We start from the raw sequence: 26,115 nt of genomic DNA on the forward strand, positions 1-26,115 counted from the left end.
ATTATTGGTTACAACTTACAACTAGAGATATTCCCATCGATCAATATGAAATTTACATGACGGTGCATGTTTTGGAGATTCGAGAGCTAGAACATCCATGTTTTGGTTTGGAATTTTCAGTTAGAGAATTTTTTTTAGGGATTTGTTTTATCGAACACTTCAACATATATAACTTTCTGGATCAGTGGGTCCAATAACATTCTTTAGTAATGATTTTGTTTCCCGGAGTAACACTCACTCATGAGTAATGACCAAGCAAGTAGACAAAGGTTTCTCAGTTGGTTGGGGCAAAACTTAAGCAAAGGTAAATATCGCTCAAAGGTAAAGTCATAGTTCTACATCTTGTTGGCATACTTATTTCATACATTTGGTCACGTTCATGAATGAATACACAGTTACACACTCTACATATATGTTCAACAAGAGGTAACTGTTTTCTCGAAGAAAATCATGTGCCGGAGTTTTGAGTTTCATATATTTTTTTCTTCAAGAAATAAAAATAAAAATATCACTGGGCGGTTTCAAGTTATCATAACAAAATACTCATTTAAATAGTTATTGTGGAATAGGGGTTTATAACATAATGGTTTGTACTGGTGTCTTTGTCGTATCATCATAACCCGATTCCAGTTCCATAATAAGTTTTATAAACGACCAAAAATATATAGTTAATACGATCTACATATTATCACGTCTTTATAGTTCATAACTTCATATATATAGTTGTCTTTCTGATAATGGAAAAAAATACATTGTTGTTTCATAAATAATTGATTAAAGACAAACTAAACCTTTGGATTACTAATGATGTAACGAAATATTCTGCCAGCAAAGTGTATTTTATATATTTATAATTTTATAATGAGGAAACCAGAAGATATTTGTAGAGGCACTTATTGGTTATATATGTGCTTCATATACTTTTGGTTTTAGAATTAAGTTAGTAGCAATCCATAGCACTTTCCACACATAGACAAGAGATCGGAATGGGACATAAAGCCAAACGAAGAGCGATCAAATGATTTTAAAGACATAACCACGACACTGTCACTTATCAATTATTTTATTTTCTCACTTCACATTGTTCCCTCTCTTGTCCTTTCACTAACTGTACATGACATTACCTTATCTTAAAATATTATTGTTTTGCATTATGTTTCTGTGTAAACCGATTAAGAAACTAAAAGTAGGACGACGAAAGATCGATACAAAAAAGGTTAGAGATAAAGAAATGACTACAAGGACTTAAATTAATACGGCGACATAATATATACTATTGAATTGCATTACAAGTATAGTATGGAGATGCATACACTTGGAGAGAATATACGAGCATGCGTGACAACTGACATGAACATGTGAATATAAGATCCAAACTTCAATATTTTATAATAACTTCTTCAGGTTCTGTCCACAAAATCCACAAATATAGTACCAAATGATTATTAGTTTTTAGTATGCTTTAATGTCTTTAACTATTAAATTCGTTAAGATCCTCTTACTCTACTGATCAAAGATTTAGTGTTTGTACATTACCTATAGGTGCAATTGTTTTGTATAATGTGAATTATTACAAGTTAATGGAAGCTATGTAATTTTTACGAAAGATATCTAGCGTGGTATAAAGACAGTTATTCATAGTTAAATAATCTTACTATGACATGGTACATGAAGAACCACTTTTGTGTTGCAAATAATAATTGTAGAACCGTGAAATCATCCATTAAATCGGTCATCATGAAAATAAAATCATTTTTACAAAAAGACTATTAAAATTCTCATTTTGAAACATTATTTTTCTTTCCAATGAACACTCAACCAACAAAATACCGTAATATTTCAAAGAACCAAAAAAAAAAACAGTTTAAAACATTCTCTTCACCTTGAGGTTATGTTATTGATGTGTCTCTGTACAAACGACACCATTTACAGTAGGCCGAGATTGAGACTTTGTACAAAACCTTAGATACGGCTAATGTCACGACCAAAAACGAAAGTGGTGAACCAGTTGATAGCGACATAGAATCGGTTTCTCCAGCTTATGACTCGAGTCAGGTACGCCGATCTCCATATGAACCAGCTCACGAAACCAGTCATTGATATCCCTTTTGCGTCCTGCTCAAGTAATCTCCTTCAAACACATGTTTATGAATGAAATACCAAAGAAATATCGAGTCAAATTTTGTTACCTTGCTCTCGCGAAGGTCGACTAGGGCTTTGTATCGACCGATAGTAGCCATGCTTCCAAGGTGCTTATACACAAAGGGAACTCCAAGTTCTATCTCCTTTGCGCTGTTGGCTCGTCCTCCATTGCCTTTCCCGATCGCATTTAGTAGATTCGCCAAGTATTTGCCTTCTCTCTCAGCTACCTTAATTGATCAGTAACATATAAGAAAGGTATGAAGTCAATACCACAAAACATAATCCAATTTCTTAGAAAAAAGAGATAAGAGGCTAAAAAAGTATTTAAGTTTATCTACCTGAGCTAGAGCAGGAAGAGTCGGTTTTCCGGTGGTCTCCAGATATCCGCTGCAGTCACCAATGGCAAACACGTCTTGCACTGAAGGTACACGCATCCATTCGTCAATGCCAATCCTATAGAGATAAACATCGAAAAAGTTGAGTTGATGTTTAATATTTTTTTTAATTAAAAAGGGTGTAATGGAGTGGTCGAACTAACCTTCCAGTAGGATCTTTTGGAAGACCAAGAGACCTAACGAAAGGAGAAGGACCAACACCAGTGGACCACACTAAGAGTCCGTAGGGAACCTCTGTGCCATCGTCAAGTATTAACTTCTGAGACTGCACATCTTTCACAATCCCTCGCACAAACCGTACTCCAGACTAATGTAAATCAAAACCAGTAGTTCTTAAGAAGAAACGCTCCATAAAAGTAGGCTCAAAACCTTTACATGTTCTAACTTCAAAATGAGTTCACCTTGTTTAACTGCTTGATAGCATAACGTCTGAGACGATCATCGAAGGATGAAAGAATATCCCTGGCCTGTAAAAAATTACTCACCTCAAAAACAATTCCTAACGTGATAAACACACCTAAAGAGGAATCGAAAGAGTAGAAACAAACCTCTATCAAAGTAACATGAATGTCGTCCTTAACATGGGCATATCGTTGACGAACATCTTTCATAATAAAGTCACTCAGTTCACCACTAAACTCAACACCAGTTGGTCCACCACCAACCACAACACAATGTAACAGCCTCCTTTTCTCCTCTTTCGATATACCTAATTAAACAAATCGTGCAACGACTGTTACGTTCTCATTCTCATTCTGATTCTTATCCTGCAGGAGATAAATTCTGTTTACCAGGAGTATCAGAGAGCATCAGATTCAAAAGTAGCTTCCTACGAATCTCCTGAGCATGGTGAACTTCACGAAGGAAGATCGCATTTTCCATAACACCATGGATTCCAAACGTAGAAGCCTCTGCACCACTTGCTATCACAAGCTTATCATAAGCAATCTTAAACTTCCATGGCTTTAATGTGTTCAATCCATCAGTCAAAGTCTCACAATGAACCTATTACCAATAACAAACAATACAATGAGAGCACACAAAAACAAAACTAAATCTCACATTTTACTATGAAACTCCATTACTCTTCTCCCTCTATTTTCTTCTACCATCATCAACTCTCAAAATCAAGCTAATTTCTCTAAAACTAAGAGATACACTAACATCTACCTAAAGCCAGAGATTTGCATCTTAAACTTAAACATGGTTCCTGCATCATCACTAACCAAATTGATCTGAAAATCTCGCAAAACTTAGAAACATAATCTCAGAAATTAGAAACATCTAGAAACGGAAGCAATACCTCATGAGCATCAGCATCAAGACGAGAGCAATTAGCGAGGAAGAAAAAAGAACCAGGCTCTCTAGAAATCGCAGGTTGAATACGTGAGATAGGTTCAGCAACAGACCTAAATTCGAGAGTACCAACACAAGTAGAAGCAAGAAGAGGAGTGAAAACCATATGGTTTCTCGGAGAAACACAAACGACGTCGTAGAGATTCGTATCGATCCCTTTCATCAATCGACAACCCGCCCAACCCGACCCGAGAACCACTACTCTCGGCTTCTCTCCTTCTCTCGTCGGTGGCAAACCTGAATACTGACTCCGATCCACATCATTTGGAATTTTAGCTGGAGATTGAATCTGAGTCTCTTGAGCTGTGCAGAAACGAGAAGCGAGAGTGTATGATAATGATGATGATCCGGAGTTTCTGAATCTGGTGATGATTGATGATGTATTTGGTGAAATTCGTGTGAGGTTTTTGATCATGAACATCGCTTCTTCTTCGTCTTCGTCTTCTTCGTCTTCGTCTTCTTCGTTGTGTGTGTGTTTGAATTGAAGAATCTTCTTCAGTCAAAGTGATGGATTCCGTTTAGGAATTGGCCTCCTGAGCTTTTGGGAGCATTTGAATATTTCTCGATGAAGAAGATTCTTAATAAGTATTTGGGCCTATCTGTTTAATGATTGTTGGGTTTAATGAATAAATACGGCCCATACACAAATTAATTCATGAAAAAATAATCAAATTGACCTATTTATTTTGTTTATTTCTTCCAATCACATAAAAATGTTATTTATTATTATTAACCCTACTTTTTTGTCCCATTATAAAAAGTCTTACCTTTAGGCTATTTGTACATAACTCTTCAGTTTGATTAATCAATTATATATTCAAACAAAAAATATGTGCTAGGATCATGTTTTAGAAAATGAAATAATTAAGCATGTGAAATATACATGAATTGAGTGTTACTTTACAACAAACTTATATGATTTGTTTTCAGAAAATTAGGTCTAAGATAAATGTTCTAAAAACATTGTAGAAAGTGTTCCACATCAAAACCCAATTTATTATGGTTCATTGGTTAGATAAAACTATTACATGATTAGGAGATCAAAGGTTATGTCTGAATTACTGATTACACGCTAACATAATGAATGCAAAAAATCAAATTTTGTTAGATAGTACTATCATCTTGTTTGATGGGCTTAGGTTATTGTTTGAGCTTTCGATCTCGTGTTTGTTTCTTCTGGCCAATGCAGCATCACTTAACGTATCGAAATCCATTTTCTTCGTATTTTTGTCGCTCTATGTCACTTTCTTTTGTTTGCAGACCTATGCTTTCACACACATCAATATCAATTCTTATTCAAATGTTTTTTTGTTTTTGTAGGTTCAAAAGTAGATGTTTAACAATTTTTCAATACACAACAATTTCTATATATAAAATCGATTGGAATATGCCGGCATTAACAAAAACAAATATTCATAAAATTACATGTAGCACACTGCACATATATTAATCTAGGTAAGAATAACAAGTTGAAGTCGATGTAGAGAACACAAATGCAAATGAAGTATTATATATTACACACACACACACTCTGATATCACATATATAACTCGTTTTTAAAACTACTTTTACTGTTTTCTATATATATAGATTATTTGCAAGCTTGCAAGAGGAGTCGGAAAATTAAGAAAATTATCCTCTCTCTTAACGTCTGCGTCCTCTGCCTCCACGGGGTGGATCATGTCTACCGTTAGCTGTAGGGTCACTGTAGTCGTTGGTGCTCACCATCAATGACCGTTCTGGCACCACCGTCATTTCATTTTCTGTCATGTCCATATTTGGTTGTTTATATACATTTAAACATAGTACTATACTAGATAAAATTGGTAAACAATACTAACAACTTTTGTATATAAGAACTATCGTATTATTAACAACTAGAGTATTTAAGATAAACCTCAACTCTCAATACCCTCGTTTCCAATTTGTTTTTGAACAATGTCGACACTCATTCAAAATTTATGTTTGTATATTAAACAAAACAAAAAATTATGTTTTGTCCATCAAAGTTTATGTAAAACACACGAACTCGGGTAAAACAAAATCGACCTTTTTCTTCTGTTTGGAGGTTTTTAAAATCGAAATCTTTGCTTGGATTTCTTACAAATACGAGGGACTACGTTCCATTTCAATTTGATAATTTATGTAGTTTAAAAAGATATATTAGATTGGATTAATTAGTCGTAGTATGATCTGTCCTTGTTCTTTTGTCGTAATGTCAACGCTTTTGAAGTGTGAACATATTATATTACGCTAATAAAAGCCTTAATACTAATATTGTTTTTATCTCCAGATTTCATAGTTTATAACTTTTATGTGACGTACACTACTTTCTCATCGGATTCGTCGGCATCAGAAAAAAAAAAAGGCTTTTATTAGCGTAATAAAATATGAACATATTGTTTTAATAAGATATAAGATTTGGCCGTGTGAAAAAGTCATCGGCGAAAGGGGGGGACTAGGGAAGACAATCTCGAGGGTCGTGTTTCATGTTCGCTTGATTTGAATATAGAGAGAAATTTGATACATACAAGCTGGAAACAGAGGACATAAAACTTAGATATTTGCAACTTGTTTAAAGAATCAACTCTTATTAAACAAGTATTTTCAGCAAAAATAGGCTTCCTCGGCTCATACAGTCATACATATTCATCATTTTATTGTCAATTTACTTTACTTTTATATTTTTAAATCTGACTATTCTTTTTTTATGGGGATTTTTAAAACTGACTATTATATATATATATAGAAGTGAAACTCGCAATTTCATTTGCATGGAATAATTACGATGACATGCACTAATGTAAAAATGTAAGGATACTTGGCGATTGGCATGTAAATCGAATTGGTCAAGTTCATATAATTTCAAAAACGATATTTAAGCCAAGCAAATAAATTGAAATGTCTTTTTAACAATGTTCACCTGCAGAGCAAATTTTTTTTTTTATGGGTTCATGTGTTATTCGCTGCCCTTAATTCATTTACATACATACATGTACAGTGAAACTTCTATAAATTAATACTCTATAAATTAATATCTTGTTGAATTAATAATTTTCTCCAATCAGAAATTGATATTTAGCCCAAATATCATTTCTATAAATTATTAAACAAGATAAATTATTCAAATTTAGTAAAATACATTAGTTTCCACGATTATAAATTTATAGAGGTTTATTGTATGTAAATGTAATATATAGGTCGTAAATTTATAGAGGTTTAGTGTACAAAGAATCTTTTACAACCTATATATTACATCTATATACAGTAAACCTCTATAAATTTATAATCTCCAAAAATATATCATTAGTATCTACGAAATATATAAAGATGATAAATATACCAGTTTTTATTTTGTTTGTGTAATTAAGGTTTTTTTCTTAGTGTTTTGGAGAATTAATTTTTTTTTCTTTTTCTTTTGGTGATATTCTGGAGCTGATCTTTTAAGACAAACACTGTTTTACATACGGATCATGTGAACACCACCACATCACCGGCCAATAAATGTAGTATCAAACATTTTCACTTTTTCTTATGTGAGGAAAGATATGATATGAACTAGTATATGTTATCGATACTTTTTTGAGTAAAACCAGAGAAAAAAAAAAAAAATTCTTATGAGATAACGGATAAAGATTCTGGTGAGGCAATAAATTTAGTTCGTGAAAATTGGATAACCAAGAACATATTTATACAAAACTGTAAATAGTTGAAACTGAGTATACAGAAAAATAAAAAGAGGGAGAAAAAGTACCTGAAAATGAAAGACTGATGCGAGCAGAAGAGAGAAGAGCAAATGTGAAGAAGAGGAACAAACATAACCCAATTCTTGAGGATGATGAATAACCCATTGTTTTACTCTTTCTTTTTTTCTTTCTCTCTCACCTCTTGTATATTTATAGACGCCACAAAACGTCTCACACCGGCCTTTAGTCTCGAAGACTTTGTTAAATTATATATACTTTTTTTATTTATTATAGTTGCTTCAAGCGCATAACTTTATAACATTTTAAGACATATTTTGCTTTTTTTTAACAACATGATGCATTTACATTTGGTAGGTATGCCAAGATTGACGTAAACCCCCCAAATACTTTAGAATTAACTTTAACAAAAATTTTAAAAATGTTATTTTATGAACTTATTCAAATATCAACAAACCACTGCATATTGTTAATGAGAAAAGAATATAAGAAAAACTAGTCACCAATGTTTATATGTTTCATGAAAATATTTTCCAAGATAGTTTCATTAAAAATTAGAAACTTACTTATCACGTATATTCCCTTTGCTACATTAATTATACGCTCTTACACAATTCGAAAAATAAGGTTAAGTTGGTATGTTGAACCAGTTATTGTAGCAGCGATCCTCCAAGGCGTAGATTGAGATGATCTTGTCTTGTATATCAAATAGTGACTTAGGTTAAAAGACACTACGATTCTGTTATATCCAGATATTGTAGATAGTGCTCTTAAAAGTTTGACGAGTTTAGTTACCACTAGAGCTAATGGATGTTGACCTCTAAAACTAATAAAGATATTAAAGGCTTCAACCCCTATCTTGCCATGCTTCTGCTCAGGATAATGAAAGTTGACTTTTGGAGACGTTTTTACAATACAACACATACACACACTCACAGAAAGTTGACTTTTGGAGAAATTTTGTTTTCTTTCCTTTTCTTATGATTTTGCAGAGAGATACGACGTCTAAAGAAAGTGGGGAAAAAAAAAATGAATTGAAAGCATTCACAATGGAAATTTAAATCAAAAGATATGAATAAAATAGAAACTAGTCACAATTCATTCTATAACTAAATATCATGGTAAGTGGAAAAAGATAGATTTACATATACATATTAAAATCGAAAAAGCTTATAACAATTGTGTAATGTGATAGAAAATTATGATTGATCACCTATCTTTTTTTTAATGAAAAAAATACTAGGTTTAGTTTCTTAATGCGATCGAACCCGTTTCCGCCAAATTTTGGAATTTAAACTATACTCAAGCTCAATTATTTGGCTTGGAATTTAAACTATACTCAGAGCTCAATTATATGTTTTCGACATGACATGTCATTACTTAGTAAATAATTATGTTTAAAGATTAACTAATTGGATGACCAATTTAATTAGATTTTAGAGATATATGATGTGATTGATGATCATACAATATTAATTTCAATGAGTTAAGAAAACCTACCCCTAATTAAAGTGAATCAAAGGAATAAATTTTATTATTATATTTATAGATCATTTCTGGTTTGACAAACAAATTATATAATTACTTTTAAATTGTAATATTTTTGGGTAATATCAAGGTTAAAAAGATATGTCTTTCTATAAAAATAATAATAATTACAGTCATATATATTAGAAAGAATCCAGTATATAATCATTTATGTCATCAATTTTTTAAAAATAAAATAAAAATTAAGTCTTTAAAGTAACACATACTATGATTTAATAAGAAAATCTATATACATGTCAAAATATTATGATCCTACTATATTATTTGAGAAGTACATTTTAAATGTAACCTTAATTTTTATAAGTAATTACATAGGTATGCCATTAGAAATAAAAATTTAAAGAGTAAATTAATTTATCTCTTTAAGGATTAAAAAGTCAAATACTAATTTAATTAATTAAATTTAATTAAAAAACGAAATACATTATTAATTTCAAAAAATAATAACCAATCAAAACCAACATATAAGATTTGATATATAAATTTCAATTAATTTAATTTAATTAGAAAAACGAAATACATTATTAATTTCCGAAAAAGTAACCAATTAAAACCAACAAATTAGATTTGATATCTAAATTATCTTATTAATTTTTTATTAATTATTATAGTTCACTTCTCATCTTTATATGATTCTATTTTTCGAAAAAATAAAATCATCATTATAAAAAAAGAATTAGACTTTTTCGCATATGCCATAATTTGAATTTTTAAAAACGAATATAAATTGTTCAATACATGAAAAAATATTATAACGGGTGAAAAATAGATTTAAGAAAACTTTCTACTGAGTAACAGGTCATAATTTGAAATATTTATATTCAATTTTATACATATTATATTGAAAATTTATAATCTTATATACTACAATAATTAATAACATATTAGATTTTTTTTATGTGTATGATGTGATTTAATTTTTAATACAAGCTCGAAAATCCTAGAATTGACGGGTTTAGATCGATATTAATACAAGATGGTATAATACAGGTGAAACTCTTAAATTAACAATCAAACTACATGTGTATAATCTTAAACACTAAACAATATAGATAATATCAACAAAACATATACAACTCACAGTTTACTATACATTTAAAATCAAATAAAATAATATCATATATTTTAAAATCATCTTTACAGTAAAAGTTTTTAGTTTAACTAATATATAATAAGCCTACATGCGGTATACTGCAGGTTAATATCTAGATTATAGGGCTTATTGGATCTAAAAACGGGTCATCAAAGATTTCCTAAACTAAAGCAAAATATACTAAATATTCGAATATCTATCTGTTACCAAATTATAAACAAATAAGTTCGTAAAACAATTTAATAATTTTATATACGAAATCAATTAAATCTTAATCACATAAAAATTAGCACAAAAAAAAGTACTCAACAATTAAAAAATTATCAAATCTCTGTGTTATATAAGTTTTGATACTATATTTGAATAAAGTGTAATATACCTTTTCAATTTGTATTCTTTAACTAATAAAAGCTAACTAATATATTTGCTAATCTTATACCTATCAGAACCGACTATCGTTTATTATCTCTATAGTATTTTTGCAAGATTTTTTTTGGTGGATTTGGGTAAAAGTGCATTCGGGTCATAAGGTACATTCCCATAATAAATAAATATAGTGCACTCCTATGTTATTAGCTAAAATGTTTAGATTATAATTCAGAGTCATATCATTAATAAAATTAATATTAATAAAATAAATGGCTTTTTGGTAAGACGGATTTGGAGGGACGGGTTTTTGAATCAACATTAATAAAAAAGTAAAATATAATCAATCCACCGTTTCAATACAAGTTAAATCTTTAATTTATTATTTTTTAAGACCACTAATATTAAATATATCAAATAATCCTAATTTAGAAAAGATTATATAAAACCAAAAATGTTATGTGGTATGTATAATGTTACTATATATAAAATTAAACTATAAAATATAAATGTATTAGAGAATGATACAATTTGCAAAACTTTTATATATAAAAAATAATTCTTAAAATTTTAAAATTACTACTTTAAAAAAAATCACGGGACGGGTAAAGAAATTACAGAACGGATTTTATTTTGGAATTGTGTTATATGGTGGATGTATTTGAATTAATATTTAAAATTTTTTAAAATATTATTAATATGTTGTTTTAATAGGGGTTAAAACTTCAGTTTTTTAACAATTGTCTCATTGATTCGTGGTATAGCGTTACTTAACAACAATTATAAACTGTAAAATATAAATATTTTATAAAAATAAAATTTGCAAGTTTTAATATATATTACTTTTACAAAATAAATCGTCCCGCGGTATACCGTGGGTTAAAATCTAGTACTAATTTTAAACTTTGATTATATTTAAATACCAAATGTTTAATCAATAGTGAATCTTATGATATTTATGAGAGAAAGAAAAAACCATATCTGTTTTGTCAAAAACTCTTAATTACAATCATCCACGCAACACAATTATTGTTATATATATATATATATATGTATCCTTAACCCATAAACAAATTCTTCAATACAAAACCTGATATTCATATAATTTCTGTGCTAAATCATGGCAAGAACTGAGTTGTGTCACGATAAGCCGTTTGATCCAAGCCATTCATTGAACATCCTGATAAAGTTGAAAGCATCAGACACAGGTTTGAGTAATACATTAACAATGCCTAAAGAGTTTGTAGAGAAAAACTTATTTCCATGGTTTAGTAAACATCGTCGTGTAAAATTGTCACAACACGATTCGGTACAATTGTTGGATTTATACGAATACGATTCGAAGATTACAACAACTCTTATTATGAAAAAAGAGCAAGATGGAAATTTCAAGTTTCACGGATGGAGTAACATTCTTGATAAAAGAAAGTTCAAGACTGGTGATATTATTGGATTTTGGTGGGATAAATTTTACGATAGACTCAATTTTATATCACTATCGACTGCTTGATCGATGAACCGGACTTCACAACATCATTTCTCGAATATGAATCTCGGGTCTTGTCATGTTTGTTCGAGTCTGGTTATAAATATATTCCTTTGGCTTTGTAAGATTATGATATATATAATTTTTAAGTATTAAGAAATAATCGAGAGAAACATGTGTAACTTAAGAAAATCATAAAACAAAGCATAACTTAGGTTTTGTATCCAATATCTTCAGGTTTTATTGGAATATATGTTTTATGCAACGGGGGTCAACAAACAAGTTTACACATAGCATAAGAGATCCAAATCAAGTAATCAAAGGACCGTACAAATCACGAAATACCGAACTATCATCGTTTTTTGAATCCGTATTTCTTGCGTTCATAGAAGAGATCGGTTTTCGCACTGCCAAGGTTAACAATCTTGGGGCAACCATCTCTGTCTTTCTCCTGCTGTGTACACTCTTTGCAGTAATAAGCATCTGAGATTCCAACGCCACCGCATATAACACACCGACCTTGGAATGACCCGTAGTTGCATTCATCACAAATACGTACTAGAGTACACGGACGCACATAAGAATCACAAATCACGCATTTCCCATCGCATTTCTCACACAGTCGTCCAATAGCAATTCCGGGTTGTTTCCGGCACATGATCAAATCAGGGTGATGCTTCGCCATGGCTTACTGGAACAGTGTTTGATCTGCAAACCAAAACAAAAGCAAAAAGAGGTCATTTGTCTATATACTCATTCACAAAGGAAAAGGTGAGCAAGAGATAGCTTAGTAAAAGAAAACTAATAAGCTCCTTCCAACTAAATGGAGACTAGGAATTAATAAAACTACTGAAAAACTAAACTCTAATCAACAGTTAGAGAATCAGAAAAGAAAGTAAAACTTCAAAAAAGAAGCTTGTCACTAATAGTTTCTCAGAGGAATTTCGTCGAACACCTTACATGCATCAGTTCCAGCCAAAATTTTCTAATTTCCAGTTCCAGAGGCCTACTCTACTAACCCAACAAAATCGTGGAAGAGAAACTATCGATAAGAAATTTGAAATTTGATCAAACTACCGAAAGCTCCATCAATAAGCATAGACATTACAAAATACAAACCCTAAGATTTCAGAGCAACGAAATCAGTACACAAAATAAACAAACCCCAGAAAAAGGTGAAATAAAACTCACACAAGTAAAGGGAGATCTAACTTGAGCCAATAGAGAAGAACGTTGCGACGAGAAATTTCCAGAGCGCCAAGATCGACGACGAAGCAAAAAGAGCAATAAAACGAATCGGGTCGGATTCTACACAAATAACGAAGCATCCAGATTCCAGTTTAGTAAAGTGGGTCCAATCAGAATCTTTAAAGCCCAAAGTAAAAGCCCATTATTATTGGACCAGATTAGTTTAAGTTGCTCCAAACCAAACCGGCAGTCAAATCAATTAAACCATGTCCTAATCAATAGTACCCAATTTAGACCCGGTCCAAACGTTACCGTTTATGAGTGTGCGCAACTAGCAGCTGCCACTGTCAGTGCCAAATTGGTAATTTCATTGACCTAGCTTTGACTGAGTATCACCACAGTGACGTGGCTTTTTCACAATTATAAAAAAAATGATCATATTCTAGACATGGAGGTAAAGTAAAGCAAAGAATCTGCATTTTTGTATTTTCTCTAAGGAACAATTACAAAATCTTGATACCTTGTGAGATCATAAAGAAGGTCGTTAACTCGTTATCTATTATATTTATATACCTTGAATTCTTGATACGTTTGTTTTACCTTTTTTTCTATTGATAATACGTTTGAAGTTTGTTTTACTGTTACACATTGATTTTATATGTGTTTCCCAAAACCGTTTAAGTTTCAGAGTCCGGAGCAGTAACTCGTAATTCACTAATACTGGTATTAAATGTTGTTATTTATGGGTAAAGCATAAATACTTAAATTCAATTATTATAAGAAAATAAATTAAAACCCGACCCCATATTTTTCGTCCTTTTAAAAGATGGAGTCCTCGAAAACATTACGTATTAGTAAGTTCCATGCAAAGGACAAACATATAATAACAACAACTTCTCTTCTTTACTCGTTTCTCTCTCTCTCTTTTCTTTTCTTTTCTTCAAGCGCTTCTTTAATGGCGGCTGTTCAATGTCTCACTTTCCTCTTCTTGTTTCTTCTCCAAAACGCGACGTCAGCTTCACCTCTCCCTCTCTTCCGGCGGCCGATCCAAAGCAACCACAGCAACTTCGTGAAGCATCCTCGCCGAAGTCAGGTGGTTTTCCCGGTGAATCATAGTAGTTGTGATCTGTTCGCCGGCGAGTGGGTGCGGGATGAGACTTACCCACTTTACCGGTCTAAAGAATGCGGCCGAGGAATCATAGATCCGGGATTCGACTGCCAGACTTACGGCAGACCTGACTCCGACTATCTCAAGTTCCGGTGGAAACCTTTCAACTGCAATGTCCCTAGGTTATTTAAACTCACTCACTTGTCACTAGCTCTACTTTGTTAGATTAATTTGGTTAATGTTAATTTTAGTTGTCTTGTTTTTGAGGAAGAAATATTCATTTTATTGATACCGAGGTTATAATCTGACATCCAATAGTAAAACTTATGCTTTGGCAAATGAATTTTTGGTAGGGCCACTATACCAACCAAGATTGTAAATTTGATTACTTTATGAAAAAGACAAAAACAAATTCTAGCTGGTTATACCAAGAATTGTCATATATATACGATAGTATTTGGATCATACAATGATCCCAAATTATTTGTTAGTATTTAATATTTTATGGTTATAGACATTCCTTCACTACATTTTTTTCATAATTAGGGGTATTACATACATACAACTTTATAATATATTTTTCTATTAGTTAATTATGAGAGATTCTCCTTTTCTAAATGTGTAATAAGTACAAGTTTAACAGATTCGTTTTTAACAAAAAACAAATTGATTTTACTGTTAATTAGGTGGAGTTTGGTACGGTTAATATAATAAGTACTTATTATTTTAAATATGTAATGTCGACGCAATGATTTATTTATGGAACCCCTTTCTGATTATACTCCATTTGGGAAAGCAGATTCAATGGAGTGAAGTTTCTACAAGAAATGAGAGACAAAACCATAATGTTCGTTGGTGATTCGTTGGGTAGAAACCAATGGGAGTCGTTGATATGTATGATCTCTTCATCAGCACCGTCCATTAATACTCACATCATTCATGAAGATCCTCTCTCTACCTTCAAGATCCTTGTAAGTTCCCAAAACAAATTTTCTATTGTCGGTAAATGAAACTTTTTTTCTGTTTGGTCAAGTTTTCTCGAATAACCTCGTGAAAATTGAGGTCAAAAGTTGTAATTTTGAACGTCGTTTTCAACTATTATTACCCTCACAACTTGACGTCGTCGGTGACAGTTTCACTGGTCCAATAAAGCAATATCAGTTACTACTAATCTACAGTATTATACTTCTTTTTTTTGGTATGAATATGGAATATTAGTTTATTTTCAGATAATTTTGATCTAAGCTCTTCGGATTAGAATAAGACCACTAGAAAGAAGTCATTTTAATTAATCTGAATTAATTTTCTTGCTATAAATTGAAGTTCTTATATTACTTTAATAATACTTTCTTTAAGTTTCCGATAAGAAAACAATTTTAGCTTTCAGCTTTATTCTTTTAAGGCACTTAAATGAAAACAATTTTAATTTGCTGAAAATAAGTTTAGGTCTATTCATTAAAATTAGTTGAAAGGCGATAAACAAACTATTGTTTGTTACCATTCAAACCTTAAGTTATACCTCAAGTTACTTCCAGTTCTTTGCTAATGTGTATATGCAATGACAGGACTACAACGTGAAGGTATCATTCTATAGAGCTCCTTATCTTGTAGACATCGACAAAATTAACGGAAAGACAACTCTTAAACTCGACGAAATCTCTGTGGATGCATCGAATGCTTGGCGCACAGCCGACGTTCTATTGTTCAACACTGGTCACTGGTGGAGCCACACAGGTTCTTTACGAGGGTAAGCTAAAGTTATAACCTCTATATAAGTGAAATTTTTCACATACCTATAACTAGGAGGGTAACATATAGATCATTATTGTAAATTATGAGTGAATAGTGAAAGTTTTTTGGGATGAGACAGGTGGGAGCAGATGGAGACAGGTGGGAGATATTACGGCGACATGGATAGGTTAGTGGCGTTGAGAAAAGGACTAGGAACGTGGTCTAGTTGGGTCCTTCGTTATATCAATTCTCCTCTCACTAGAGTTTTCTTCCTCTCGGTCTCACCCACACACTACAAGTATGTACCACTCTCTCTTAATCTTAAAATGAATTATTCAACCACTAAACTATCATAAATTAGTTTTTCTTTGTTTTTAACACTACACGAGACTTTGGGAGCTATGTGATGAATGATGATAATTAGCATTATACGAGACATATATAAGCACGTGTAGTGTTGATAATTGATAAATTAATTATCTTGATATTAACGACGCAAATTAATAAATAGGAAACATATGCGTTGGATTGATAGTTTTTGCTAGATGTTGCCAAACTATATTAAATAAATTGGCTTGCTAGTTGCTACCAAGCTACTCTCTCTAGTCTTTAGTAACCCACCATTGTGCATGGCCTTTGCTAGCTATAGCTAGAAAGTGTAGACGTGATGAAAAATACGTGTGTATATAATTGTACTAGTTTTTCTTTAAATGTAAATAATGTTTCAACAAAAAGTAGTTGCTTATGAGTTATAATATGTCATTTCAAAACGAAAATCCCTATTTTCCTTGTCAAAAAAATGAAGATGGCTAATGGCAATTTGGCATGGTCTATTATTTGCCGTCGAAAAGAGATTTCAATATTGCATTAGTGCAGAAAAAGAAAGAAACATAAGGATAAGAATAGTGTTTTTTTAATATATAAAGGTCCACATATGAGCTGTGTGTTTTTGAATAGGGTCCCAAAAATAATAGTCCAATTGCTTAAGTTTTGCCAATGAGAAAGCTTCTCTTCATTGCAACTTGCAAAAGATTATACTATAAACATAGCCACCAACATAACCATTAATGTTGTATCCTACCATTCCTATAATCTTTAATAAAACTGTTCCCTGCTTCTATTTTTTTCTCTAAAACAATATGCTTTTATTTGTGATGTTAGCCCAAATGAGTGGACTTCAAGATCAAAAACTTCAACAATAACTCAAGGAGGTAAAAGCTGCTACGGACAAACGACACCGTTTAGTGGAACAACGTATCCAACAAGTTCATACGTGAACCAGAAGAAAGTGATAGACGACGTGGTTAAAGAGATGAAGTCTCATGTCTCATTGATGGATATAACTATGCTCTCTGCTCTTCGTGTCGACGGTCATCCTTCGATATATAGTGGAGATCTCAACCCTTCTTTGAAAAGAAATCCTGACCGTTCATCTGATTGTAGCCATTGGTGTCTTCCGGGTCTTCCCGACACTTGGAACCAATTGTTTTATGCTGCTTTGTTGTACTGAAGATTTGATTAACCAAGATCAAACAAAATGTATCTATTGAATTATATAGTTTCCTAATTTTTATTTGTAAGTTCACTAAGTTGTTACGTTTAATCAAACATATAATTGTGAAGTTGAGGATCTTGTTACGTTTAATCAAACATATAAGTTGTTACGTTCACTAAGTTCACTAATCCTAACTTTCAAACTTATTTTGTCGAATCGAAAGGAAAAAACATTTGTAAATAAACAACATTTTTCGAACACTTAAAATAAAAAGGCCTATATATTGGGCATCAAGCTCCTCAATTTAGGCCCATAAAAGATTACTAAAGGGTTTATCAATCCCAAGAAAAACGAGAACAAAGAAAGATGTTTTGGATATCTACTATCTAGGTTATAGAACTACTTGTGGGAGTCTATGCAAGTACTCTTAATCGTCGCCGTGTTGCTAATAGGAATCTAAGGGCCTGACTGGTTTAAACGCAGCGGGTGCGGTTGCGGTTGCGGGAGTTTGCGGAAACGGGCGGTTGCGGTTTCAAGCGTTATCAAGTGTTTTGAACGACTGGTTGAGCGTTTGGTAATAGGTGCGTTTGCGGGAGTTTTATGACTGATAAACCAGCGGGTGCGATAGTAATTAAATAAAAAATAACCAAAATAAATATAATATATTACTATTAAAAGAAAAAAATACAATATATTATTATGATAAATTGATAATATTTGAAAAATTAAACATACTTAATAATTAAAACCATAAATAAAACTGAAAATTCAAAAATAAATAAATTTTGTAAGAAAAAGCTTAATACTTTATGCATTTGGTACATCACCAAAAATTGCATCAAGTAGTGTGATAAACTGTAAATAACGTTGAACTCGCGGGTTTTCCGGATTGCCTCTATACATATGATAAAGTTTCTTCAAGATATCCAAACGATTTTTAACACATCTCCAACTCAAATTTTTTCCAAACGTTAATATTCTTAAGAATATTTTCTTTTTGAACATCACTTAGAAATCTGATTTTGGGGTCTTTGCATTCTTCCGTTTATTTCTCCACAATAACCCGTTGAAGTAACGCAAATGTGGTCTCGTTTGACCAAATGATTTTCTAATCGAGAAAACAAATCAAAACATGTATTCAATCAAAAAACTTAAAAAACAACAAAATAAAAAAAAACGATGCCATGAAATATTCCGAGAATTACACTAGCTAATGAATGGATGAAAGGATAGATCATACTTACGTTTGATTCTTGATTTTGACTTTGATTTTTGTCAGTTTGGGTGGATGCCATAATTGAGAGAATAGGGTTTCATTGATTAGGGTTTTCTGATAAGAATAAGTATAGGGTTTGGGTGGAAGACATAATTATTTTAATTAATTAATTATTATTATTTTTAATCTAACCGCTACCGCCCGCAACCGCAAACGCTTGCGGGAAGGAGCTTTTGAAATCTGGCGATTTCGAGCGGTACAAAGCGATATCTAGCGGTTTCTATGATTAGTGCCAACCGCTAATAACCGCTACCACCTGCAAACGCAGCGTTTGCGGGTGACAGAGGGAGAACCAATCAAACCCTAAGTACTTTTTGCTCATACGGATCTTCCTAATTTAGATTCGAAAGAGAAACAAAATTTAATTTGAGAGATTATGGGCCATCCAGATGCAATACTATTGAATATTGATCTAATTAAAGGACGTCCAAGTTCTAAATGTTAGATGTCTTTATGAAATCTATTGTGCAGATGACATTATAGTTGCTAGAAAAAAACTACATTACGTTGCAATTTTTAAACTTACAAGAAAAAAGTAGATTGAAGACAATTTCAACGAGAAACAACAGACGACTGCATAAAAATCCTAATTAGGGAGTAGAAGAAACCTACTTTGCTTGATTAATCATTCCACTTGGTCAAAAAATATATACCCATACAACCAAGTCCAATTGTTCAAGTAGGAGGAGTCTTGTATGTGACTTAGTCTTCTGTTGAACATAAACAGCATTAAATCATAACTAATAATCATTACTATGACTGATTGACTGATAATTGTAATGATTTTCTAATTGTAAGTTATTTATGATTGCAATTTCTAAAGTATATTGCCTAACCCACGGAAATGCCATCACATGTCGAAAGTAATAGTTTTATTTTGGTCTCGCTTGTTTCTAACGGAGTTTATGTATATAGAGATATATATATGCCTATGATTATTCTCTACAAAAATGAAAATCACATTTCAATACTTTTTTAAAAATGTATTCTTAAAGAGAAGACGCAAAAAGTATTTAAGTGTACAGTGAACAAATAAGATTTTGTTTTAGTGGTGAAAGAGAAAAATTACACTATATTTCTAAATTAGTTTTTTTTCTTTCTTTTCGGTTTTTGAGGTCATTTAATCAGATAATTCGAAAATATTTAAATAACTTATGTACTAGGATAAAAAGCAAACATTTTTTTTTGGTATGAATTAGTAGTAGAGAATATTACGTGATTAGACACTTTTTTAAAAGTTTGTTCCTAATTAGGCACTTTAAATGGAGAAGTCACTTTAGATAAATTATTTTACTTATTTACCCTTTAACTACATTTTTTCCATCGGTCATTTCTTCTCTCTCCTTTTCCCATCTCTTCTCTATTTTTTTTTTTTCTCACTTTATCGAAGAAAAAAACATTTCCCAGAATATCTTCAATTCCAAATCTGCAATTAATCTCCAAATCCACTCTACGCGATGGCTTTCTTTTTTCTCTGGACTAATTAGAGAATATGAGGTCTTGGTTTCTTTAAGATTGTAATTTATTTTGCAATTTAAATATTTGTTTTGATATAAATTTGAGATTCAATTATCTAAGAAACATCTTCTTCTTCAACAATGGCGGCTTGATTTGATTTTTGCTCTCTCTCATGTGTCAAACTCGTTTCATCTATGTAGCATCGAGATTCCGGTTAATCGAATTTCCTGTTATTATGGACATGATATACAAAATGGATATAGAACAGTAAAAAGGTTTCCGAATGGATATATTTAAATGGACTCGTTATTATGGACACCAAACCATTGTTTGTTGATTTTTCTTTCGGTTTGCAGAGACCTCTACCTTCAAAACCTTATGGACATGGAACTTTGGTTTCTTTACAAAACACGGTTAATCGAATCTCCTGTTATTATTGACATGGTATATAGAATGAATATAGATAAGTAGAAAGGTTTTTGAATGGATATATTTAAATGGATTCGTTATTATGGACACCAAAACATTGTTTGTTGATTTTTCTTTCAGTTTGAAGAGACCTCCACTTCCAAGACCTTATGGACATGGAACTTTGGTTTCTTTACAAACCACGGTTAATCGAATCTCCTGTTATATGGACATGGTATATAGAATGAATATGAATCAGTAAAAGGTTTTCTGAATGGATATATTTAAATGGACTCGTTATTATGGACACCAAAAAATTGTTTGTTGATTTTTCTTACAATTTGCAGAGACCCCACCTCCAATACCTTATGGACATAGAACTTTTACCAAATTCCTGAGATAATCGAGATCAAATTGTTTAAGAAACTTCTCCAAAAGTTATGGAGACGTGGAGAGAGAGAGAGAGAGGCGCTACAAATCATGGAGAGAGAGAGAGAGAGATTTTATTTATTTTGGGTAAGGATCGTGGAAGAGGAATAACAAAAAAGAGAAATTAAGAATTAAAAACATAAATATTGAATTGAGGGTAAAAAAGTCTTTAAAAAAAAAGAATTAATAGAAAAAGTGTCTATTTCCTATAAACTGCCTCAAACGGAAAAACATTCTCTAAAAGTGCTTAATAGTGGAACATTAATCGCATGACAATATAATAAGACGTAAAATTTTTGGTCTTATCATATGCAAATACTTATTAATAAGGAAATTTTGGTCTTATAATATTGCAAAAACTGATTTTTCTTTGTTTACTATTCATCCCTATCACAATTCACAACATTAACAAAAACTTTCTAATGGATTTTTCTTCAACTCTAGAACATTGCAATTCCTTTTCAACTCTAGAATATCAAATACCGTTTAAAAGACAAAACTATCAGTTAATGATGTCACAAATTACTCAAAAAATTAACACTCTCTTAATAAGAAGAAGACTTGTATTTTAATAATAAGAAGACCTCGTGTGAAACGAGATCAATTACAACTTTATGTATTAGACTTTTTGACAAATTCACAACGGTCATCAAATGGAAACAAACAAAACGAAGGCTCCTCTTCAGGCTCTCAACGGTCACTTGCTTAGAAGCTGCGACTACGACAAGCAAAAATACTCATCCAATGAAAACGACGACGTATAGAACCTAACGGTCGTTTTAAATTCTTTAAGATTCTATTTTTCATTTAATTTAAAAAGGAGAAGAAAAAAAAAGTGAGTCATCAATGAAACACTTCTTTAACACAGATACGTTACCCACATGCCCAATTATTAGCATTCGTTTCCTTTTAGACGTGTTTTTGACTTCATTTGAAATGTCTGTTTTAACCTCACAGAGCAAACCCAATAAATCGCTTACTTCATCGTTTTAGCTATTTTAGACTGTGAATGACCGTTTTACCCTCCAACATTCTCTTTTGTACTATCTGCTGTGTTTTATTGAATTTTATTCTACGTTACAAAGGGCCTTTCTTCTTATTTGCAATACTCCTCTTTTTGTTTATGATAGTTCTAGTCTACTAGACATAATTTGTTTTTATTATTAAATTGACATAAAGTTACCAAAAATTGAATGATTCTTATTTTGGTTATGAAAAAATATTGGAATAAAAAATCTCATGGATATATACATTTTTCATTATTAAGAAAAAATGATATTTTCCTTTATTTTGCCAACAAAAAAAAACTGGTCAACAAGAGTAGGATTCAAGCTAATTTTGTTTTCCTCAAAATAATATCCATTTTGTAGAAAGTAAAAGGACAACATAAATAAAGGAAATGAAAGTTGTAAGGGCATAAATGTTATTTACAAAGTCAAAGAGACTGAAAAACTTTGAATAAAGCTCGATAAACACGGACTCTAATTCATTCAATATTCATTACCTTCTTCTTTCCTTTATATTTAAAAACCTTCTTCTTCTCTCTCTGTACATCGTCACAACAAAAAAAAAACAGAAGGAGAAGAAACAAAAACAATAATCTCAGCAAAAACAAATCTCTACTCATCGAAATCGAAATCAAAATATAGAAACGATGTCTTGCTCCGTCGCCGTATGTAATTCTCCGGTGTTTTCACCGTCGTCTTCTCTATTCTGCAACAAATCTTCGATTCTCTCGTCACCGCAAGAATCTCTTTCTCTAACGCTTTCTCATCGCAAACCTCAGACCTCTTCTCCTTCCTCTCCATCCACCACCGTTTCTTCTCCTAAATCTCCATTTCGTCTCCGTTTCCAGAAACCTCCGTCCGGATTCGCTCCTGGTCCATTATCTTTTGGATCTGAATCTGTTTCTGCATCCTCTCCTCCGGGAGGTGTTTTAAAGAGGAAACGACCTACAAGGCTTGATATACCGATTGGTGTTGCTGGATTTGTAGCTCCGATTTCTTCATCGGCCGCTGTGGCTGCGACGCCGAGAGAGGAGTGTAGAGAGGTTGAGAGAGAAGGTGATGGTTATTCTGTTTATTGTAAGAGAGGAAGAAGAGAAGCTATGGAGGATCGTTTCTCTGCTATCACCAATCTTCATGGAGATCGTAAACAGGTAATTTTAAATTTCAAATTCATTTTTCAGTTTTGGTTTAGAATTGAATTGAATTGGTGATTTTGATTCGATTGATTAGCAATTACAGCTCAAATTAGGGTTTATCATGTGAGATCTACATTGATTGGGTTAATAAGCTATCTAAAATTAGGGTTCTTTGGGGAAAATTGAAATTCTGAATAGAATTAGAAGTTTTACAGAATCATATGAAACAATTGTGTGCTTATTGATGAATCGTGTATTCTAAACGTTGTTTTGCTTTGTGATAATTTCTCAGGCGATTTTCGGAGTCTATGATGGTCATGGAGGAGTTAAAGCGGCTGAGTTTGCAGCTAAGAACTTAGATAAGAACATTGTAGAAGAAGTAGTTGGTAAGAGAGACGAGTCTGAGATAGCTGAAGCGGTGAAACATGGTTACTTGGCAACAGACGCGTCGTTTCTTAAGGAGGAAGACGTTAAGGGTGGTTCATGCTGTGTCACGGCTCTGGTTAACGAAGGGAACCTTGTTGTGTCTAACGCCGGTGACTGTCGTGCTGTTATGAGTGTAGGAGGTGTAGCTAAGGCTTTATCTTCTGATCACCGCCCGTCTAGAGACGATGAACGGAAAAGAATTGAAACCACGGGAGGATATGTTGATACGTTTCACGGTGTTTGGAGAATCCAGGGATCTTTAGCTGTGTCAAGAGGAATTGGAGATGCTCAACTTAAGAAATGGGTTATAGCTGAACCAGAGACAAAGATTTCGAGAATCGAGCATGACCATGAGTTTTTGATCTTGGCATCTGATGGTTTATGGGATAAAGTGAGTAACCAAGAAGCAGTAGACATTGCTCGTCCTCTCTGCTTAGGAACCGAGAAGCCATTGTTGTTAGCTGCCTGTAAGAAGCTTGTCGATTTATCTGCTTCACGAGGCTCGTCTGATGATATCAGTGTGATGTTGATCCCTTTACGCCAGTTCATATAGAAAAGAGAGGCATCTTAGAAGATTTTAGATATATGATAAACGTTAGAAATTTGGAGGTTTTATATGATTTAGTTCTTTTGTTTAACTTGATCCATTCATTTATTTATTCTTTCTAACTTAGTGAACAAAGCTAAACTCATTGTGGCTTATGATTACTTGTATGATTCGAGCATTGGCCGAAATTAATCTAATAATCGGTTCGTTATATATCTTGTCATATGTTTCAAGATCCTGCAAATTTCTCTACAGTACAATACCAACACAGTGCTTGGAAGAGATTGACTCAATCTGAATCAAAGATTCCTTGTTTTGATGAATTTCAATTCACAACTCCAACATACATGAAGTTCATATTGAGATGCAACGTGAAAGAAATCGACATGACAAGTGATCCTGGTCAAAGAGTCACACGGCCAATATTGTTTTAAAGTGGAACGAAGGTACAAGAGAAGTTGATCGAGAAAACAAGTTCAACCATAAAGAGAGTTTTCTTAGGAAAAAGGAGAAAAACAAACAAAGTCCTCAAGTTTGACAGGCTAACATAAACCATTGGGCCGGACACAAACCCGAATAGCCCAAAATATATTATTTGTTCACATGTGTAGTTTAATTAGTTTTGGTCTTGGATCTCAAATTCTCAATCTGTTTTCATGCAAACGTAAGATATGTTTTTATTTTGTCTACTAGTTAAAATCTCGTTAAATCTATTCATTTTCGTGTTTTTCACATTCAGTCTGGTTAGACATTGAGACCAATACAAACCACTTAGAATTTTGGCTGTGGTTGACATATATATCCTAACAATGTTGTTAATTGTGACAATGTTGACATGGATTAAGAACCATAATTTTCGATGAATTACATATTAACAAGAGTGAAATGATGTGCAAATTAAATTGAACATATACATTTTATGTACATATAAGAAACAAGCAAAAACAAATATGTGCGGTGATAATGATTACCGACATGGATAAGCCGATAAAAGGATAAGAAAAATAAAACAAAAGATTGAGTTTGTGAAAAGAGGAAGAAGACAATGGTCAAAGAAAGAACGTAAAAACAACACGTGAATTACAAACACATGTTTTTGTGTTGTAGGCGGAGAACACGTTGTTGTTTTTTGTCTTCCAATGGACCCCAAAAACGGCACGTTGTTCGGCTTTTTCTCTTTTGTTCTTGTTTTTGTTTCTCCAACTCTAATTTCTTTTCTTCTCGTATTTAACTTTACCAAACCAAATCTCCGGAAAATTAGCATTTCAGTCCCACACACATCATGTGTTCTACCGATTCAGTGTAACTAAACTTAATGTAACATAAGTTGTGTTAGTTCACTTAATTTAGCTTCCATCTATCAGTTTCATTTATTTCACTGTTTTTTTTTTCAAAAACAAATTTATGAATGAAAGCCTAACAAATAACACCATGACCTACATGATCCACATTGAGTTAATCCCTACAACCTAACTTTACCTGTATCTTTTCATATTTTAATTGTGAAAATCATGATTTTTAACTCTATTTTCATCTCATTACAAGTCAATGTCTATTTTATGTTATTTTACAAGTCAATTTCTATTTTATCTTTTGGGCAGTTTTTTTTTCCAAGAGGAATAAAGCTTGAAAAGAAGTAGTTGAATTAGACTTGTTAACAAACCCATAATAATTAACTAAATAAACAAAGAAAATATCAATAATACTATAAACCACACTCGCATGCAATTAAATATTCACGATGTAATTAAGACAGAGTTCGTCCACTACAACTGGCCATTGGTTGGCATTTACTATTCTTTCAAAGTTAGAATCG

The 26,115-nt window shown here is 32.2% G+C and overlaps 5 protein-coding genes across 6 annotated transcripts; 2 read left to right on the forward strand and 3 right to left on the reverse strand.

The window, feature by feature from the left end:
- Positions 1 to 1,720: 1,720 nt before the first annotated feature.
- On the reverse strand, positions 1,721 to 4,486 carry NDA2 (alternative NAD(P)H dehydrogenase 2). Its single transcript, NM_128553.3, has 8 exons — positions 3,841 to 4,486; positions 3,329 to 3,542; positions 3,086 to 3,246; positions 2,939 to 3,004; positions 2,681 to 2,844; positions 2,481 to 2,595; positions 2,190 to 2,369; positions 1,721 to 2,115 (listed from the first exon to the last, which is right to left on the reverse strand). The coding sequence occupies exons 1-8, from the start codon at positions 4,312 to 4,314 to the stop codon at positions 1,963 to 1,965; spliced, it is 1,527 nt and encodes a 508-aa protein (NP_180560.1). The 5' UTR covers positions 4,315 to 4,486; the 3' UTR covers positions 1,721 to 1,962.
- Positions 4,487 to 4,903: 417 nt separating this feature from the next.
- Positions 4,904 to 7,842, reverse strand: AT2G29995 (PSY3-like protein). Its single transcript, NM_128554.3, has 2 exons — positions 7,648 to 7,842; positions 4,904 to 5,656 (listed from the first exon to the last, which is right to left on the reverse strand). Exons 1-2 carry the CDS (start codon positions 7,742 to 7,744, stop codon positions 5,538 to 5,540), a joined length of 216 nt encoding a protein of 71 aa, NP_565690.1. The 5' UTR covers positions 7,745 to 7,842; the 3' UTR covers positions 4,904 to 5,537.
- A 4,381-nt stretch (positions 7,843 to 12,223) lies between these two features.
- AT2G30000 (PHF5-like protein) lies at positions 12,224 to 13,425 on the reverse strand. The gene is made up of 2 exons (NM_128555.4): positions 13,282 to 13,425; positions 12,224 to 12,798 (listed from the first exon to the last, which is right to left on the reverse strand). The coding sequence occupies exon 2, from the start codon at positions 12,773 to 12,775 to the stop codon at positions 12,443 to 12,445; it is 333 nt and encodes a 110-aa protein (NP_565691.1). The 5' UTR covers positions 12,776 to 12,798; positions 13,282 to 13,425; the 3' UTR covers positions 12,224 to 12,442.
- A 642-nt stretch (positions 13,426 to 14,067) lies between these two features.
- Positions 14,068 to 17,787, forward strand: TBL45 (TRICHOME BIREFRINGENCE-LIKE 45). 2 transcript variants are annotated; one of them, NM_001336237.1, is made up of 5 exons: positions 14,068 to 14,568; positions 15,186 to 15,357; positions 15,952 to 16,133; positions 16,257 to 16,415; positions 17,279 to 17,787. In NM_001336237.1, the coding sequence occupies exons 1-5, from the start codon at positions 14,105 to 14,107 to the stop codon at positions 17,625 to 17,627; spliced, it is 1,326 nt and encodes a 441-aa protein (NP_001324289.1). In that variant the 5' UTR covers positions 14,068 to 14,104; the 3' UTR covers positions 17,628 to 17,787. The 2 variants fall into 2 exon arrangements, with proteins under 2 accessions (NP_001324289.1, NP_565692.1); NM_128556.3 differs by having other exon boundaries at positions 14,115 to 14,568.
- A 4,884-nt stretch (positions 17,788 to 22,671) lies between these two features.
- On the forward strand, positions 22,672 to 24,761 carry AT2G30020 (Protein phosphatase 2C family protein). Its single transcript, NM_128557.4, has 2 exons — positions 22,672 to 23,341; positions 23,619 to 24,761. Exons 1-2 carry the CDS (start codon positions 22,838 to 22,840, stop codon positions 24,303 to 24,305), a joined length of 1,191 nt encoding a protein of 396 aa, NP_180563.1. The 5' UTR covers positions 22,672 to 22,837; the 3' UTR covers positions 24,306 to 24,761.
- The last annotated feature ends 1,354 nt before the right edge of the window (positions 24,762 to 26,115 follow it).

Source organism: Arabidopsis thaliana, chromosome 2 (assembly GCF_000001735.4).
Source record: "Arabidopsis thaliana chromosome 2, partial sequence".
Taxonomy (NCBI): domain Eukaryota; kingdom Viridiplantae; phylum Streptophyta; class Magnoliopsida; order Brassicales; family Brassicaceae; genus Arabidopsis; species Arabidopsis thaliana.